This window comes from Penicillium solitum, assembly GCF_028829755.1.
Source record: "Penicillium solitum strain IBT 25940 chromosome Unknown utg000001l_segment0_segment0, whole genome shotgun sequence".
Taxonomy (NCBI): domain Eukaryota; kingdom Fungi; phylum Ascomycota; class Eurotiomycetes; order Eurotiales; family Aspergillaceae; genus Penicillium; species Penicillium solitum.
In genome coordinates, this window is record NW_027072121.1 from 7,074,334 (window position 1) to 7,091,347 (window position 17,014).

General features: G+C 50.3%; 8 protein-coding genes across 8 annotated transcripts; 6 read left to right on the forward strand and 2 right to left on the reverse strand.

Moving 5' to 3' along the window:
• Window positions 1–386: 386 nt before the first annotated feature.
• Window positions 387–2,659, forward strand: N7455_002690 (uncharacterized protein; the record flags this gene model as incomplete). The annotated part of the gene is made up of 4 exons (XM_065604335.1): window positions 387–737; window positions 785–948; window positions 1,008–1,826; window positions 1,882–2,659. The coding sequence occupies 4 exons, from the start codon at window positions 387–389 to the stop codon at window positions 2,657–2,659; spliced, it is 2,112 nt and encodes a 703-aa protein (XP_065462826.1).
• Window positions 2,660–2,980: 321 nt separating this feature from the next.
• Window positions 2,981–3,284, forward strand: N7455_002691 (uncharacterized protein; the record flags this gene model as incomplete). Its single annotated transcript, XM_065604336.1, has 2 exons — window positions 2,981–3,147; window positions 3,188–3,284. 2 exons carry the CDS (start codon window positions 2,981–2,983, stop codon window positions 3,282–3,284), a joined length of 264 nt encoding a protein of 87 aa, XP_065462827.1.
• Window positions 3,285–4,986: 1,702 nt separating this feature from the next.
• On the reverse strand, window positions 4,987–7,512 carry N7455_002692 (uncharacterized protein; the record flags this gene model as incomplete). The annotated part of the gene is made up of 1 exon (XM_040953420.2): window positions 4,987–7,512. The coding sequence occupies one exon, from the start codon at window positions 7,510–7,512 to the stop codon at window positions 4,987–4,989; it is 2,526 nt and encodes an 841-aa protein (XP_040816256.2).
• Window positions 7,513–8,848: 1,336 nt separating this feature from the next.
• Window positions 8,849–9,106, forward strand: N7455_002693 (uncharacterized protein; the record flags this gene model as incomplete). Its single annotated transcript, XM_065604337.1, has 1 exon — window positions 8,849–9,106. The coding sequence occupies one exon, from the start codon at window positions 8,849–8,851 to the stop codon at window positions 9,104–9,106; it is 258 nt and encodes an 85-aa protein (XP_065462828.1).
• Window positions 9,107–9,843: 737 nt separating this feature from the next.
• Window positions 9,844–11,001, forward strand: N7455_002694 (tRNA(Thr) (cytosine(32)-N(3))-methyltransferase; the record flags this gene model as incomplete). The annotated part of the gene is made up of 1 exon (XM_040953250.2): window positions 9,844–11,001. The coding sequence occupies one exon, from the start codon at window positions 9,844–9,846 to the stop codon at window positions 10,999–11,001; it is 1,158 nt and encodes a 385-aa protein (XP_040816336.2).
• A 583-nt stretch (window positions 11,002–11,584) lies between these two features.
• On the reverse strand, window positions 11,585–13,835 carry N7455_002695 (hemolysin III family protein). The gene is made up of 2 exons (XM_040953294.2): window positions 13,423–13,835; window positions 11,585–13,359 (listed from the first exon to the last, which is right to left on the reverse strand). Exons 1-2 carry the CDS (start codon window positions 13,600–13,602, stop codon window positions 12,034–12,036), a joined length of 1,506 nt encoding a protein of 501 aa, XP_040816233.2. The 5' UTR covers window positions 13,603–13,835; the 3' UTR covers window positions 11,585–12,033.
• A 159-nt stretch (window positions 13,836–13,994) lies between these two features.
• N7455_002696 (uncharacterized protein) lies at window positions 13,995–14,916 on the forward strand. The gene is made up of 3 exons (XM_040953412.2): window positions 13,995–14,371; window positions 14,445–14,688; window positions 14,754–14,916. The coding sequence occupies exons 1-3, from the start codon at window positions 14,016–14,018 to the stop codon at window positions 14,793–14,795; spliced, it is 642 nt and encodes a 213-aa protein (XP_040816344.2). The 5' UTR covers window positions 13,995–14,015; the 3' UTR covers window positions 14,796–14,916.
• A 321-nt stretch (window positions 14,917–15,237) lies between these two features.
• Window positions 15,238–17,010, forward strand: PIG-S (GPI-anchored transamidase GPI17; the record flags this gene model as incomplete). Its single annotated transcript, XM_040953277.2, has 2 exons — window positions 15,238–15,477; window positions 15,541–17,010. 2 exons carry the CDS (start codon window positions 15,238–15,240, stop codon window positions 17,008–17,010), a joined length of 1,710 nt encoding a protein of 569 aa, XP_040816168.2.
• Window positions 17,011–17,014: the final 4 nt, after the last annotated feature.

The following is a 17,014-nucleotide window of genomic DNA, read 5'->3' on the forward strand; positions in this document are numbered from 1 at the left end:
GGTTTGCTTGCCCGTTTGACCCTTATACTTTCATCATTTACCACCTTGTACCACCTGTCGACGATGTCTCACTCGCTATGTGGCTATACTCGTTTACATTGAGCTTCTTAGGTGTCTCCATCGCAAGAAGCCGCTCTCGAATTGGCCCCCAAAAAGGAAGAAGTGGTTAGTTCGTATGCACGGACCCCGCCGACCTGATCTTTCCTATTTTGGCCTATGTAAACCCGGGCGACTGCCCGGGCGACATGACGCAGGTATTGTTGAGTGTTGAGAGGAGAGCAGAGGCTCTGCTCGCCTTAAGAACACGGGAGACCTCCCTCTTTCTGCCCGACATGTCCCTCCTTGCAATCGCTCCTTCATTATAATTGAGACAGTTGGACGCCAACATGGTCTTGGACGCGCTTAGGCACGATCATGAATTGCTATTGCTCAGCGACAACGAGTGCCGCTCGCAAAACTCGGGTCAAGATAAAGACGCCCATCCGAAGCGAGGTCGACTACGCAAATGGCTCTCCGGGTGGAAGTTCACTCTATCCTTGGCATCAGCGGGGTGCATTATTGTTCTATCGTTTAACTTTGGTTTTCTCTTTTGGGCTGTTGCACGCGATCGTCTGAAGAAAGACCGCGGGGTTCTTTATGAGGGGGATTGTGATCGAGTGCGGCATCTGAATACAGGGCTGCATTTACTGATTAATCTCCTGAGTACCGCTCTCTTGGGTGCCAGCAACTATGGCATGGTATGTGAAACACTCTTAGCTGATAGATGGCGCTTACCGTGCTGTAGCAATGCTTATGCGCGCCTACAAGAAAGGACCTTGATAAGGTGCATCTACAAGGGAACTGGCTGGATATCGGCGTGCCTAGTCTCCGAAACCTTTTTCATATTTCCAGGGAACGTTCCTATTTGTGGATATGCCTGGCGCTCTCATCGCTTCCTCTCCACCTGGTGTAAGCTTTCCGACAAGTGTTGCTGACATCTTCGCTTTGCTGACAGGTTCTACGTTCAGTTATAACTCCACGATATTTTCTACTACAGCGGCCTACTCTTATACAGTGTTCTCTGGGCACGATTCTCTCGGGACAAAGAGCCAAGGGGAGCTTGTCCTAGGTCAAATGAATGAAGAATACACCCCATCGTTCGAAAGGCTTTATGAGGCAGCACGAAATGGCTCTTTGGACCGATTAGAAACCTCCGAGTGCATCAACGCCTACGCAACAACTTACCAAACAAGGCATGGCGACCTACTGCTAGTCACAGACGACGTTAACACAACCAATCACTACGACATGGTCGGCTTCCAGTCAGTGTATAGCCCCTATAATTCTTGGAGGGCAGACCCGCCCCACGGCGATCCGTACGCCTGGCTATGCCCGCCAGACCCTGATGGGTCTTGCAGCACTTATTTATCCAACATTCGCTCCCAAGCAGAGAAGAATAACTGGATTGTATATGGGTATTATGGGAATTACAGCGTGGACTCCTGCTTCGGCAAAAGACTACCGGAACACTGCAAGTTGCAGTATTCTCTGCCCCTCGTGATAGTTGTGATCATTGCCAACTTTGTCAAAGCCGCGATCTTGTGCTATATGGCGGTCAGAATGGCTGAAGTGCCTCTGCTGACAACCGGGGACGCAATCGCCTCCTACTTAAGTCAGCCAGACAGACGCACTCTAGGCAGATGCTTGGTGCCTGGAGGGAGAGTTAGAGGAATATGCTATACGGGTAAAGTACCTAGCCGCCATTATAAAGCTATGGTATACGAGGAGAAACCAAAAAGGTGGTATTCCGTTGTGTCCTACCGCAAGCGAAAGGTCATTCTGATACTGTAAGTAACCCCATACCTCACTGAGACAATAAACATAACTAACCACCCAAGAAAGTTGGCTGATAGCTATTGGTGCGTGTGTGTTCCTTCTGGGGCTGGGCTCAGTATCAGATGGTGTCGAGGTCTGGGACGCCCAGTTTGGATCTATAAACGCCCAAGCAATGATAAAGGGAGACAACTGGCCAACGACACTGATTGGCAATACTATCACAGCTAATATTCCGCAGCTCATCTTCTCAAGTCTTTATTTTATCTTTAACGGCATTCTGACTAGTATGACCCTTGCCGCAGAATGGAGCCGATATGCATTACTACGAAGGGGTGTTCGTGTATCCTGGAATCCACGATTCGCCCAGCGCAGCAGCTATTTTCTCTCGCTGCCATATTGGTATGCAATTCCACTCATGGTGGTCTCTGCCATTCTCCACTGGCTTATCTCCCAGAGTCTTTTTGTCGTGGGAATTGAAGCTTTCGACCTGGAGGGGCTCCGGTCTCCCAATGCCGATCTCATTACATGCGGGTATACTCCTGTTGCGATCGTGAGTGCGATTGCAGTCGGAGTGTTTATGTTCATCTGGCTAGTTGGTTTGGGCTTCAAAAGATTCGCTTCTGGCATGTATCTTGCTGGAAGTTGTAGTTTTGCAATTGCTGCTGCTTGTCATCCGAAGTATGACCCTAATATGGAAGAGGAGGATCAGGACTTGGACTCTCCAGAAGGAATCGAATTTATGCCTCTCCAGTGGGGTTCTGTACCGGTTCAGGGTCTGGTGGGGCATTGCACTTTTTCCAAAGGAGAGGTCAATATGCCTCAGTCCCAGCGTGTGTACCAATAATCTCAAGCTCCCAGATTTGTTGCATAAATTAACTGGTTATCCATGTGACCCCTCTCCACCTTTGGTTGTGTCAATTAATTGAACTCACATATAACAATTTTTTAATATACAATATATTCTTTGTCTCATTGTGGCAAGCCAGCAAATTTGCGGGGCATACTCATGTGGAGGTACGCCTTTGAATAATCGGCCACGAATCGTAAGTCTACAAATCTCTTCTAGTCCCTCTTTCGTCACCAACACTATTGAGCCCTTCACAAAGCTGCAACGGGAAGCTGGAATTGGCCTACACAATCAATACAGGACCTAGCCGATTCAAAAATGTCGGAAAGGAACAGAGGGGGCGCTGACGAGAAAGACACTTCGTCTTGCCATATGCACAATGGAATTGAGGACCCCAGGTGTTGCTCGATCGAGCTGGCGTATAATGACTACATCATTCCGATCGGGGGTTCGTGGGAGGCAGACACAGAGGATAGCTTCAAAATGTCAGTACTGTACAGGGCAAACTAGCAACTTATTATTCAGACTTACATGCGTGCGTTTGGCTAATTTGCTGCATCCATCACAAGAGGATGTTGGGTATGGTTCCGCCAATGATCGATATCTGCGAATGGATCGATAGAAAAGTGAGAGCATGTATTGCCGTTTCATAATTCCATACATTCTTGTTGCGAAGCCTTGAGGATGAAAAAGAATTGCACACCGCGGGTTTTCCGCATACCGGCTATAGACATTTATGTAAAGCTTTTTACGATGACAACACTCCTACCTAGTAAAGTCATCTCTGTCCCTTCGCTGGAATTGGAGACTCCAGAGCGCAAAATAGTCCTAAATCGGCGGTTGTTTGCGGACTTGTTGCAAAGAGTGCTCTTGGTGATGCGTTGAACGAATGCTGGAGATGACCAAGGTTGACGTCCCAATAATTCCTGATAAATCTTTCAACACTCGCCCAGATCTTAACCACTTCTTAACCACTCTTCATAGCCACTCTTCATGACAATCTGCCCACCTTAGGCTTACTGGCTTGGAAATGACTTGGGCTTTATCACATCACACCTCATGTAGAGACCTCTCTTCTCTATAAGTACCAGGACTGAATTCAGCGCACCATGGTACTTCCAAGTGTACAAAGTCAAATGGCATTGGTAGACAGGTCTGGCTAACGTGAATCTTGGTTTACTATTATTCTTTTAAGTTAGGAACAGTAATTTGAGTTTAATTTCGGTAGTTACGTCCAAGGTATGTATCACCCATTTGACTTATAAGTGCATACTACGGGAAAGCTCGAGATACGATCGCTATTCGCGGATTAAGAGAAATAAGATAGTAAATAGGTTTTGGCATGTCTTAGCTTCCTCGAGTATCGACTTGCGACCACTGAGTACTGATCCCTAGCACCACGGAGAGGTGCCTGCACATCGCTAGGGGAAGCACAGAATAGACTGCGCCCGTCCTTTTTGATGGGCGATCTAAATTGGAAGGGCTGCACGTGATGGGATTAGCGTGTCGCATTTTATTGACGTAGCTTACTCAGGCCGCTCATCCCTATACTCAGTGAGCACTCAGTGAGCAAATCAGAGTGCTCAGATGATGATCAGTGGATCAGGGTGCTTAGGGGGATGATCAGGTGATGTTCAGTGAGCAGTCTCACTGATTATGGAATGATCGGTGATCAAGTCGGGGTACTCAGGGGCGTGCTCAGTTTTACTCAGTGATCAAAAAGCGGCAAGAGGTGAGCACTAAAACGGAAAGGGAAAGGTTTCGAGTGCCAGGCATTATCCGGTACATATGTATTCTACGTACAGATGACTGGTTTTGATAGAAGGGAGGGCAAAAGGCAGAGAGATGGTCATGACCCACTAGGCCTAAACTTGGTTAATCACCACTCGGTGACCTAACAAGTACAGCATGGAGGAAAATGATCCTCATGTCAGGCCCGCCACGGAGAATCAAGGAGGGTGGGACCTCATCAATGGCATCATCTTCGATAAAAAGCATAAACCATGAAGAGAACGGACCTGTGAATTGCCTTTGTCGAGTTAGTTTTGCCATTTTGGGGTTCGCATCCTTTGACCAATAAAATATATTAACCAAAATAGAAACAATGCTATCAGAAACATATACATATTAGATATAATAAACAACGAAAGCTACCTATGAAACGAAATTGATATAAAAAACCAACCCTGAGAGAATTGTTCACCTAAGCTAACTTCTAGGGGAGGGAGAAGAGGCTGACGGGGAACAACTCGACGGCTTCCGAAGCCAGTGCCTCTTCACATCACCCTGGTTAGCCAAACTGATTTTCAGCCAGTCATTAGGAGTCACCAGGTACTCCAGCGAGCTCCGCATGCGAACCACACACTCGCGGTAGAGACAGTTATTATCCCACCGCCAGCTACACAGGAGGGTACGGAGCTTCCCCCCTCGTGTCCGCAGATGACGGCTACGACAGGCGGCCGCTCGGCTGCAATCACGAACACGGTCAGGTCACCCGTATCCACGATGGTGAACAGCCGATGGCCCGGTGGAAGGTTTGTAGGCTTCGGTTCCAACCCCGAGCGGAGCGTCGCATCGGGCTGGGAGAAGGTGGACGATGAGGGTGCATAGGTCAGACGATGGTTGCAATTGCCATAGATAGCCTTTTCGATCTCTGCCAGGGATAGGGTCCCCTCGAACCCGATGAGGTGACACGAGACCCTTCCGCGGCCGCCGTTGGAAAGCTGATGCACTGCTAATGGGCTGAACCAGGAGACAATCCACGCAGCCCCGAGGAATATGGCCGCTCCAATAAGGTACATACTCACACTGAAGACTGGCATCTCCTGTCCTGTCGTCCCGAAGAACAATGCAGCTGCCGTAGGGAACAAACCGAAGCCGGTCACCAGGAGCCAGGCGCCGGCATACACTATTTTCTGAGACAGACTGGCGCGGAATCCAGAAAGGTTTTTGGCGTAGCTCACCCGGGGGAACCCCTTCCACCGGATCGGGATAGCCCGGCACCGGTCAAGAATGACTGTCGGGGTGTACTTGTCGTCCCCGATTCCCACTACATCGCAGATGGGCTGGATGTCCCAGAGATGCGCACAGTATTGATCCCGGTCGGCGATATTGCCTAGAATCGCCTGACTGCCGGTCACGGTGGCATCCGGTCTCTCTGGAACTGGGTGCGGCCACAGACAGGTGAGACGCTCCAGTAGTCGATTGGTATCATTCTCGAGGGATAGGCGTGCCACGGCTTGGAAAGGGTCATCAGTCTCGCTGGCGGGGATTCGATAGGCTAAGAGTCCCATGGCAGCATATGCTAGGTCTGCTGTTGTGTGCCCTTCGATGGACTTGCCCTCGGTCCGGTGTGCCAGGGCTTGGATTGCACAGGTGAATAACTGCAACTCACTCAGGGTGGTGGTGCCACTAAAATGCTCGATGAGATGGCCGGTCACGTCCTCGACGTAATGCTGCTCCTGGCCCTGCGGCGGCGGGCGATCAGATTTGAGCAAAAAGTCTTGGTATATGTCGGTCAGCGAGAGGACAGGGAAGGTGTCGGGGACTTGATTCCTCGCTGCTTTCGCCGGGTCCCAGACACAGAGCCTGAGTTTGTCGTCGTGGCCGGCGAGTAAGGCTTCCGGCAGCGTCCAGATCCGCTCCCCCCAGGTTTGTTTCTGTTCGGGGCTGCCATCAGGCAGGACCACATACACACGCATCGCACAGCGAACCGCATCGCATATGTTGTGGATATCATCGGTTTTCTGGGGGCCGGCTGTTGGTGACACGCAGTCCATATCCAACCAGAACGCCTTGACGCGGCGCTCTTCCGGGTCCAAGTTCCCCGAAGCTCTTTTGTTCTCATCGTTCTCAAGGTTCCGATTCTCATGGTTGACAAGGGCGTCGGCCACTTGCCTCAGGTATTCCCCGAGCTTTTGCTTTCGATCCTGGTCGGAATAATAACCCTGGAAGCTGCTTCGCGAAAAACTGAGGAATATGTAACGTGGCGATGATCTTCCTGTTCTCTTGTCGCGATCCATCTTCCCCTCCTTTTGCTGGTATTGGCCGGTATTCTCATCTTTGACCATCAGCCGGCGAGGAATGGCGAGTTGAGCGACTCTCGACTGAGCGATCTCCAACGGGCTGTGGTCCGTCGGGGGCACCTGATCGAGTACATTGACGGCATATTTGGGCCAGTTCCACAGCATATTATCATACGATTGATAAGGAGCCTCCGAGTCCTCCGTCCACGGGGAAGTCACAATCTGCAGCGAGAGCGTCACCTGGATGATCCACGCGAAGAGCATGGTGCAAAAAGTTGCCGCCAGATAGCGTAGGATGCTCCTGCCGAGTCTCTCCCACACCGGCCGCTCCCCTTCACTTGGTGTCCGCCTGTCACCCATTCCATCAATGGCCTCGTTATGGTTCGTGTCCTCAGCGCGGGGACGGACCTGGTGGTATTCGAGTGGATTCAAGCAGAATTCGGCAAGCCGAATAACCAACGGGACTCGGCTGTTTATCTTGCAGACATTCCAGTCGCGGTGGAGCTTGTCTACCGGCTCATCTGGGTGAGCCGCCTGCACCAACAGCTTACGGGGTCGCTTCTTGGTGGCACTGTAGTACTTATCCACGCCTGGGTACGCTGTGTAGTCGTCGTCCCCGTCAGGGTTTCGAAACCGCTGCTCTTGGTATTCCCCGGTGCCGTCTTCTAGCTCCCTCCGGCGAGTAGCAAACTCGGGACCAGTCTTTTCCGGCCGCGTGTATCTGTGCCAAATGGAGAGGTTTTGGAACCCACTGCGCCCACTGTACTCCTTTCGGAGCTCCTTTTCTACGTTTTCCGCTGCGAGATGGGAGAAGGAGGACCCCATTGTCGAATTCAACGGCAGTTTTCAAGAAGAACACGGCGATAGAATGATTGCGCTTGCTACCTTCTCGACCACGAAATAGGGACAGGGCCGTCTGATATGGGTATTTGTATTTGTAATGGAATAATACATGAGGCTCTGTATACGAAAAGGGGCGCCAAAGCGCAAGCCACCGCATAACAACAGAACTCGGGACCATCTCTCTCACAAGAAAGAGGGATAGCGCGATAGTTGATTGGACCGCATGTAACAGAACCTTGGAAGTTGTGGAGACCTCGGGAGGTTTGTTTGCTTTTTTTTGACATCCTTGAATCTCCGGCTAAGCTAGCAAAGTACCTACTTAGGTACGTAGGTACTCTTTACTATTTTGATTGGGCTCTCCGATTGGGAACCGCAGTTCCAGCGGGGTTCCCGCCGTACCCGTTGACTTTAATTTCCAATGATTGTAACCTTGGAATGATTGTAAGGATATGTTGTATGTCAGGTTGTCATCCCGTGCTCGCCCCTGTCATGCGCGGCCGCCATTCGTGGTAGATTACGGAGCAGCAGTCCTGGAGGTCTGAACTGGACAGGCCCAGCGTCGATCTTTCGGCTCTTATTAGCCGCATCTTCGCCCCCATAAGCCGCGATCCTCTAGACACGGGCCGCCGAAGCGATGGGGATTGGAGAAGTTCCACTACTTCGGACCCGCTAACTCACGCTTTGGCTCCTCAGCTGAATAACCCTTGTCCTTGAAAGCATGATATACTGCAATAACTTTTGTCGACGGTCCTTAGTACCCTTAAATAGGTCATTGATCGACATTGATCGACATGTCAGATGTCATCCGCTGGCACGCAATCACATACATACCGGCTTGAGATTGGGCAGAGCAACTGCAGTGAGATTGTCATCGGGTGCCTGCAGGGAATAATTAGTGAGGTGTAGGAAAGCCGGCCCATCCCTTCTGGTACTCGCATAAAAACCCCCCTCCCCTTTCCCACTAAATATACTCAACACACTCTCATTGGAGTCGCAATCTCTTTGAGCGACGCAGCGGAGGCTCCGTAACGGTGGCTTTGAAGGATTCCAATAAGCGTGGGTCGATATTTGTAGTCTGAGAACCAACAGAGGAAGCGGTAGTGTCAGTATCTGACTGGCCATCAGATTCTACAGAATGCTTTTGTTCTGTTGATGAAGTATCACTGCAAGTAAGTTGAGGCTTTTCGGGACATTATGCAGTTTAATCTAAATGCCATACGCATGCACAGTAACAGGATGAGCTAAGAACCTAGTGACTTTAGTGAGCTTAGGGATGCCATGGCAGGCTGGCTAGGTGCAGCTGATCCCATCATGCACCATGGGCGAGGTGATAATAAGATGGCGACGGAGAGAGTCTTTCCGCTTGTTGGGGAAAGCGGGTCGGCCCGGGGGGGGTGAAGCCATCCAAGGCTGCGGAAACGTTCCAGTCTGGCTCAAGTGTCCTCGCAGAGGATGGGGCCGGTCCAGTACTAGTTCTCACCGCCGGGTTGAGCAGGGGGAACGGTGGGAGGAGTTGGCGGGTGCAGAATATTGGTGCGAAGCACATGAGGATGCTAAGGCGGCGACTTACCTCTGAGGGTTACAGGTGGAAATGCGGCCGTTTATGGCCTCAGTAATTGTTTTTTTGGCGTCGATCTCACAGGTCCTCACGTTCTACTTGTAAAAAGAACATGCGAAAAACACATATAACATCCCTAATACCATCTTGGTATAGGTATATCAGATTATTAGTCTTATATCGTCAAGGAAAAATGCGAGCGGCCGACTATTCTTGTAAACATAGAATCAAGAAGGATGTCTACTTGAACAAAGTTTCATGAGCCTCATACATCACCTCCACCTGTTTTTCTGCATTAGCACAAGCGGTATCACTTGTAAGTTGTTAAGAAATTGAGTCAGTACATGTATTCACTAGTAGAAATAGAACTAATTCCCAGAATGTATGAAACGACTTCCTATTGATCCCCCAGTCAAGCATCTTATAGTCGTTCACCTGTACGGAGTACCCGTGGACGGCCCAGGGGGTTAAAGGACCGATAAGCGATAGGAGATAAGATCCGAAGATAAGTTAGGCGGTGTACATATAAAGAGAGCATCATTGGCTGAAAGGCAAAGTGGGCCGAGGGGCAAGAAACTATGTGGGCAAAATCCGGTCATGTGATCAAACACCCCGCCAATCGCGTCGCCGCCTGGATTTTTTTTGTTCTCCCCGCCTTCTCCTCGACGATCACTTACTTGAGTGATAGGGTTTTCTTTCCACTTCTAATTTCCAAATTTCAAGTCAATCAGAACTATTAAAGTTCATCCGGCATCATGACTGTCGATCCCAGTATCCAGGAAGTGACACAAAATGTCGAACCTCCTCAGGTCGCCCCCCATCGTTCCCACGATCCCAGCAACAACCTGAAACGGACCGACCCCTTTCAATTCGGTTCACGATTCCTTGAAAAGGGCGATGATGTTTTCGAGTTCAATGCTTGGGACCATGTCGAACCAGATGATGAGTTCAAGGCCTTCGCCCAGACCCAATATGCGAAACAGCGCGAAACACGCGTATCGGACTTTGATCGCAACCGATTTAACACCAACCCCGCCAAGTGGTGGGACCTTTTCTATAAGAACAACACAGCCAACTTCTTCAAGGATCGAAAGTGGCTGCGCCAAGAATTCCCCATTCTCGCAGAAGTCACACAGAAGGACGCCGGTCCCCAGGTCGTCCTGGAGGTTGGCGCGGGAGCTGGAAACACCGCCTTCCCGTTGATAGCCAACAACGAGAACGAGCACCTGAAGGTCCATGCCTGTGATTATTCCAAGTATGCCGTGAAGGTCATGCGCGAGAGCGAGCTCTACAACGAGAAATACATGTCCGCCGATGTCTGGGACGCGGCTGGTGTGCCTGACGAGAACGGCGATTCTCTTCCGCCCGGTCTGGCCGAGGGCTCAGTCGACGTTGTGGTTATGATCTTCATCTTTTCTGCCCTGGCCCCCGACCAGTGGGACCAGGCAATCCGCAATATCTACCGTCTCTTGAAGCCCGGTGGCCGTGTGTTGTTCCGTGATTACGGCCGTGGTGACCTCGCCCAAGTGCGATTCAAGAAGGGTCGATACATGGCCGAGAATTTCTACGTTCGAGGTGACGGCACGCGCGTCTACTTCTTCGATCAGGATCAACTCGTTGACATGTGGGGTACATGGAGCGCAGAGAACGGCTTGCAGATTCCCATTGGTGATGAGAACCCCACCGAAGAAGCCACCGAAGAAGCGTCCGAGAAAACAACAGATGAGCCATCTGCAGAGGCCAAACAACTGGCAAAGGAGAAAGGAGCGTTTGAGGTCCTTAACATGGGAGCTGATCGCCGCCTGATTGTCAACCGTGGCACCAAACAAAAGATGTACCGCTGCTGGATGCAGGGTAACTTCCTGAAGCGCGGTGGAGATAAGGCCGAGGCTGCTACTGAGAGCACCCAATAAGCCCCTGAATCACCAGTTCTGCGATGGTCATTTCGGATGGCTATAAACCTTCACCAAAGTCTCAGCCAAAGACAGGGAATCTATTGTCTACCAAACAGTACAATTGTGACGGTCTTTCCCACCGTCCAACCGTGATCTCGCGATTTTTGCCATACGTGGACCCAAAACCATGTTTTCAGGTGTATCTCAAATGCTCATCACGCCGAGATCAACATACCAGCTGTCGAAGTATTTCCAATGGGAAACAATGAAGCAGCGCCATCAAAGCCACGGAAGAATGGCTTGGGTTGCTGTTGATATAGGGCGATGCCTTCATGATGGCGTTATGAATGTACGACACACACATTAGACCATGTCATTTAATTTGCAAATACAGTCAAGCAACAATGCCTACCTTGTAGAGAAGCATCGCTAGATGCTTACTATCTACGTAGAAGGTTAAATCTACCTATTAGTATAAACCATATATCAAAGAGGACACAATATAACGCCCTTTTATAGAATTCGGAAGGTCAACTAAGCATATTTATGACATAGCTGATGGTAGGAGATAATTTGCAAGGTAAATCTGGAATACGTGAACCAAAGTCTTCGTTTGTTCTAGCCATATCGACAACGGCAGTCTACAAGATGCAGATACCTAAGTACAGCAAGAGTCTCAAAAGTACATGCAGAATAACCAAAAATATTTGTGCACACCCTGTGTCTAGACAGATCGAATGGTGCTAATAGGAAAAAAAAAAGAGAGACAACGGAGTTATGTACAAGCCAATGCTCTAAGAATTGAAGAAGAGATAGAAAACCAAGACGAACTCCATCCATGCAGGCAAAATGGGCATCAACGGAGACAAAGATCCCGTAGAAAGAGATGCAAAAGGTCATTGCAAGGGACCATAGCAAGTCGTGACGCGCAGTGATCTGCGATTCTAAACGTCTAATCGCTGTATGTTAAAAAGCGAAACCATGTACTCTATGGGATTTGTTAATGAGCAAAAAGCAAAGAGACTCGTGGGAGTATGTTGGGAGGTGTTTTCACACAGTCATATTCGGACACTCGCCTTGGGCCCGCTGGAAGGCTCCTGCGAACAAGTCCTGCATGGCGTGGTAGTGGAAAAGGATACCGCCTAGGACAGCCAAGTGCCAGATATTGTGACTGCCACCAACATAATCGAAAAGACCTGGCTTCCAGCGCTCAGGAACTTTGGAGGCGTAGACACAGGCACCAACAAAATAGACCAAGACGCTCTTCACAACTGGTGCATAGAAATACATAGTCCATGCGAAGCCACGTGTATAAGAGAGCTGGGCTATCGGCGAGAAACCAGTGAGGGCAAGGGTCACGTAGAAGCCCACGCGGGCCCAAGCCATATCGTGGCGGTTGAAGGTTGGGTGCCACGGTAGAATGATGCCACCGACGCCCAGTGACATGGTAAGCAGAATGTATATCCACCGAGAGAGGGGCTCGCAATAGAAAGCAGTGTATTCAGTCGTCACAATCGAGGCAGCGACCAGCATAGAGATTCCAGTGTAGTCCACACAAGCGAATCGTTCCATCAATGACTGCGAAGCAATGCTGTTCATAGTATGCCAGATAGTGCTGCAGACTAGACATTTGCATGCAGCAAAGAAGAAAACGGCTGCGATTGTGATGTCAGATTTGGAACTCAGGTGGAAATTGGTGTGAAGCGGGTAGAAGTAAAAGGCAATGGCTAAGACGATGACCAGGCCAATCACATGGGACCATATGTTGAACATCTCGTTCGAGTAAGCGAAGACCGATGAGACACATTCCACCTTGGAAGTGGTGAACCGATAGCCATTGATGATGTGCGGGTTGACGCGCCATGGATGAGGTAGTTCATGGTAGTTAATCAATCGCTTTTCCTGGGCGAGTCGGATAGCTTCTTCAACGGTATCTCGGAGAGTATCACGAGTCCGGCGGGCACGCTCCATACCCTCGTCGACGATTTCCCGGGCATGAACCAAGCCCGAGTCCATCGCTTTCCACCCGTCATCTATAGTGCCGTAGATGCCGCGATCGCGAACCGCATGGACTTTGTTCTCAAGTTCGACCAGGAATGACTCCATTAACCGCACACCGGCTTGCGCCTTTTGCTCCAGAGTCTCCTTAGTCACTAGGGCTTCATTGTATCCATCCTCGAGGGTTTCGACCAGAATCTTGGCCCGCTTTTTGCCACTTCCCATCAACTCTCCCGAGGCGAGGGAGCATTGATCCCTCACAGCTTCCAGTGTAGCATAGCCTCGCTTCAGACTGGCATCGACCTGCACCATGTGGGATTTCCGGTATTGCTCGATCCATTGCATTCGACGTTCCAGTTCGGACAAGAAGAGTTCGACCTAATACTTGATTAGACACACAAACCCGGAGATGTTTCCCACTAAGATAATGCATGTACATACCCTGATAAAGACTGCATCTGCATCTTGATAGTCGCACGAGAGTTTTCTAGAAGCGTGGAACGAATGTCGGCGCCGATCACGGAGCATACCCGTATTCTCGTCGGGCGTCGCAGTAGCAGAGGCAAATGCCTCTGCTTCGGGATAAGCCTCCACTGCCATTGTGGAAGCACCGCAAGCCATGGGGTGTAGTTGTAAAATTCACCCGCCCAGCCTCAATCAAATGCCATACAGGGTGAGAATGGTGGGCGATAAGCGTTGAGAGGCAAGGGTTCCGGATAAGTACCGGGAAGTAGAGAAGAACTCAGACAAAGACTTGAGTTGAAACGAGAGCTTCAAATGACAAGGAATGAGGGGCACATAAGAGTAATTAAAAAGGAAGCCCAAAAAAAAAGGAGGGGAATGGGGGAATGTGGAATGTACAAAAGTGTAAGACGGTAAAATGGAGTGGCGCTGGGGGGGGGGAAAAGGGCCAAGTCCCCCAACCACACAAAATCCCCGAGGCACATTGCCGCCCCGAACATCCTGATTGATCCATTCCGCCTTAACCTCTTCTCTTTTCCACTTTATACTTCGCCACCTATTCATCCAACAATATGGCTATCAGTGAAATCGTCGCCGATGAGTCGCTCTTACCAGTGCTTCAGACCAGTGCTGAGACTCTGGTCCAGTGTCAGCACCTCCTCACCATCCTAAACCCCGATACTCTGCCCAACGATAGCGCCAAGCTCCGAGAATTATCCTTAGCTGCATCCAAGCAACAAAAGCTCCTATTCGCGCTATTGGCCCAACTCCGCGGGCAGAATCGGGATGCCATCTTTCGCGTGCGCGACACCAAGCACTCAACTGCAGAAGCTCGACAGGAAATCGACCGGCTACATCTTCAGCTTCAGAACTTGTACTATGAACAGAAGCATCTGACAGGTGAAATTGCGGCTTGCGAGGCCTATGAGTATGTGAATCTGATTTTCAATTCGTAACAATCTCATTTCTCCCACCAGGAACTGACCTATTTGCTATAATAGTCACAAATACCTATCCCTCCCTTTGATCCCGGTCGAAGAATTCTTGGAGCTTCACCCCGAACATCGCGAGTCCAGCGAACATGACCTCATGATCGCCCGCATCGAACACGAGCATGTTGAACGAGAGAAGCTGGAGCAAGCGCGACAGGAGCTTTTGAAGCGCAAGCAGGGCTTGATCGCAGAGAACAAGAAACGGAAGAATGACCTTGCCAACCTCGACCAAGATCTCGAAAAGTTCATTGATGTATGTTCTTACCCTTGTCCAAGTCGTCGATTGATGAGTTTGCTAATAAGTTTCATGACATTTAGGCTGCTAAGCCGATTCAAAAGATCTTCGAGAAGGAATACTAGACATTGCATGTGGAGGTACAGCGGTGGAGGGCTGGCCTTTTGACTGCTACATTGGATCGGCGTTACTGGTCAATATACCCTTGTTTTTTGTGATTTCAAAGTACTTCGAGTCGATAATGACATTCTTGGCCCGTTTGGGACTCTGCTTGGTCTCTACTTCAAAAAGGGTAGATTGGATGCGAATTCCGGAACTTCGAATTGTAGAGTACAAACGTAACATCTCTAAACCAATTAATAAGAGGTCATAAAACTATGGGTTCAGATCAAAGAATATGTATCCATCCCAAATACCGCGTACGGAGTATAGTTGAGAGTTGCTCCATGCGGCCACTTAGGTGGTCCCTGGCCTCTCCGCCCGGCTATCAACTTCCCCCAAATCAACAACTTGATAACCACTTACTCCTTCGTTGCTCTGATTTAGAGCACAAAGCATGTCCCGACCATGACGACTAAAACAGGAGACCAGGAGTCTCCTCAGGCTTCGGCCTCTCAAGTCGACCAACCCGGCGTCAAGCGCGCTCCGCTCCCAGAAACCCCGGCCGCCCTCCAAACGCGATTTCGAGTGATAGCAGCATTTTGGGCTGTAATTATATTCCTTGGATTCCCGATATGGTGGAAGACAACATCAATCTACCGGGCATCTCTCCCCATTGAGGAGATGGTGGATTGGGCTGATGGCAAGGTACGACTTGCGACATCGCCTTGAGTTTTGGGGGCTTGGTGATGCTAATAATGGTCTTGACAGGCGTGCCGACCAGTCTTCCCTTTGGAAATTCACCTTGCGACACCATCAATGCAATATTTCGAGGCACAGCACCTCCTCCGCACGACGCAGCATACTCTCGATGATCTCAACGAGTTCGCAGCTCATCACCTTCGGCTTAAGTTGACCAACGGTAGCACGACGGCAGTTCATAATGGCGAAGATAATCTCGAAAGTGTCAAATATCCTACGGAAGAGACAGCGGATATTGCCTTGACCGTCCGATTACTACCCCAGGATGGCCTAGCAGGTCCTCGGTCAGAGCTCCATGCAGCTACGACGCAGCTCGACGTCTTCTACCCGCCGAGCCAGGTCCCCGTACCTTCCTCCTCCAACTCTCCCCTCTCGGCATTCATTGCGGCCGAGCTTCAGCGATTGTATGGCGAGGAGAAGGCTACTATAGCGCACATCTTGTCTGGAAATACCGCTGGACTTGACTCGACCTCACCACAACTCGCCGAAGATATCGACCGAAGATTGCGCCGGTCGATGAAATATGCTGAAACCTACCACCTCTCCTTTTCACTATTTACCCCCGGTTCTGAGCCTTCCTCGTGGGATATTGAGGCTGCGGTGAACGAATATGTCACCCCGCTCCTGCAGGCATTCTCTCCTATCAGCAATTTCACTGTCGACACGCAAGTGCAGCTCTATGCGAACTTTGCACCCACTGCGCCGAAGCCTGAGTATGATGAATCCGAGGCGGCATGGACATTGAAGAAAGAAGACCTAAGTGCCTTCGTCAATGCCGCCGAGTGGCCGTTGAACCCGAGCATCGGCAATGGCCCGACGATCAATTTCATCCTCTATGTACCAGACGCCTCGCAGTCTCCACTCGTTGTCAAGGAGAACCGTGCTTCTAGTTGGATGGTCCCTCAATGGGGTGGAGTATTCCTCCTTAACCCGCCGCTTTCGAATACCGAACAGGGTGGCCCGTCCAATCCTGCCCATCTCTCCCAGGACTCATTAGGTCCTGCATTCATGACATTCTCTCATCAACTCCTCACCCTCCTCGGTACTCCAAGCACCCCTCCGTCCCTTCCACTCCGTCTTCAGACATCTATCCGCATCCGCGCGGCTAGTTTGTTGCTCTCCGCCTCATCAACAATGGGCTCGCTTGCTCGTCTTACTGAGTCTTTACCCTCAATCCCTATTCCGGCAACCGTGGCTACTTCAGTCTCAACCACTCTATCTCATTTGGATGCCTCCTGTGCCCACCTGCGAGAGGGTCGTTTCGGTGCTGCGCTTGCCAGCGCTCGAGTCGCGGAGACAGAAGCTGAGCGCAGCTTCTTCGAAAAGAGTATGGTGGGCCAGGTCTATTTCCCAGATGAGCATAAGGTGGCGGTTTATCTGCCTCTTTTGGGCCCAATTGGTGTCCCTCTTGTGGTTGGGTTGCTCAAAGAGCTTAAGAGAATTGCAGCTCGACGCAAGGCGAAGGGAGCAGCATCGTAGAGTA

Bases quoted from the DNA above. Each gene is read 5' to 3' on its own strand.
- N7455_002696 (XM_040953412.2), top strand. From the start codon at position 14,016: ATGGCTATCAGTGAAATCGTCGCCGATGAGTCGCTCTTACCAGTGCTT. The intron at 14,372-14,444 runs GTATGTGAATCT...TTGCTATAATAG, and splicing joins GCGGCTTGCGAGGCCTATGA to TCACAAATACCTATCCCTCC. The intron at 14,689-14,753 runs GTATGTTCTTAC...CATGACATTTAG, and splicing joins ATCTCGAAAAGTTCATTGAT to GCTGCTAAGCCGATTCAAAA.
- N7455_002695 (XM_040953294.2), bottom strand. From the start codon at position 13,602: ATGGCTTGCGGTGCTTCCACAATGGCAGTGGAGGCTTATCCCGAAGCA. The intron at 13,360-13,422 runs GTATGTACATGC...ATCAAGTATTAG, and splicing joins CAGATGCAGTCTTTATCAGG to GTCGAACTCTTCTTGTCCGA.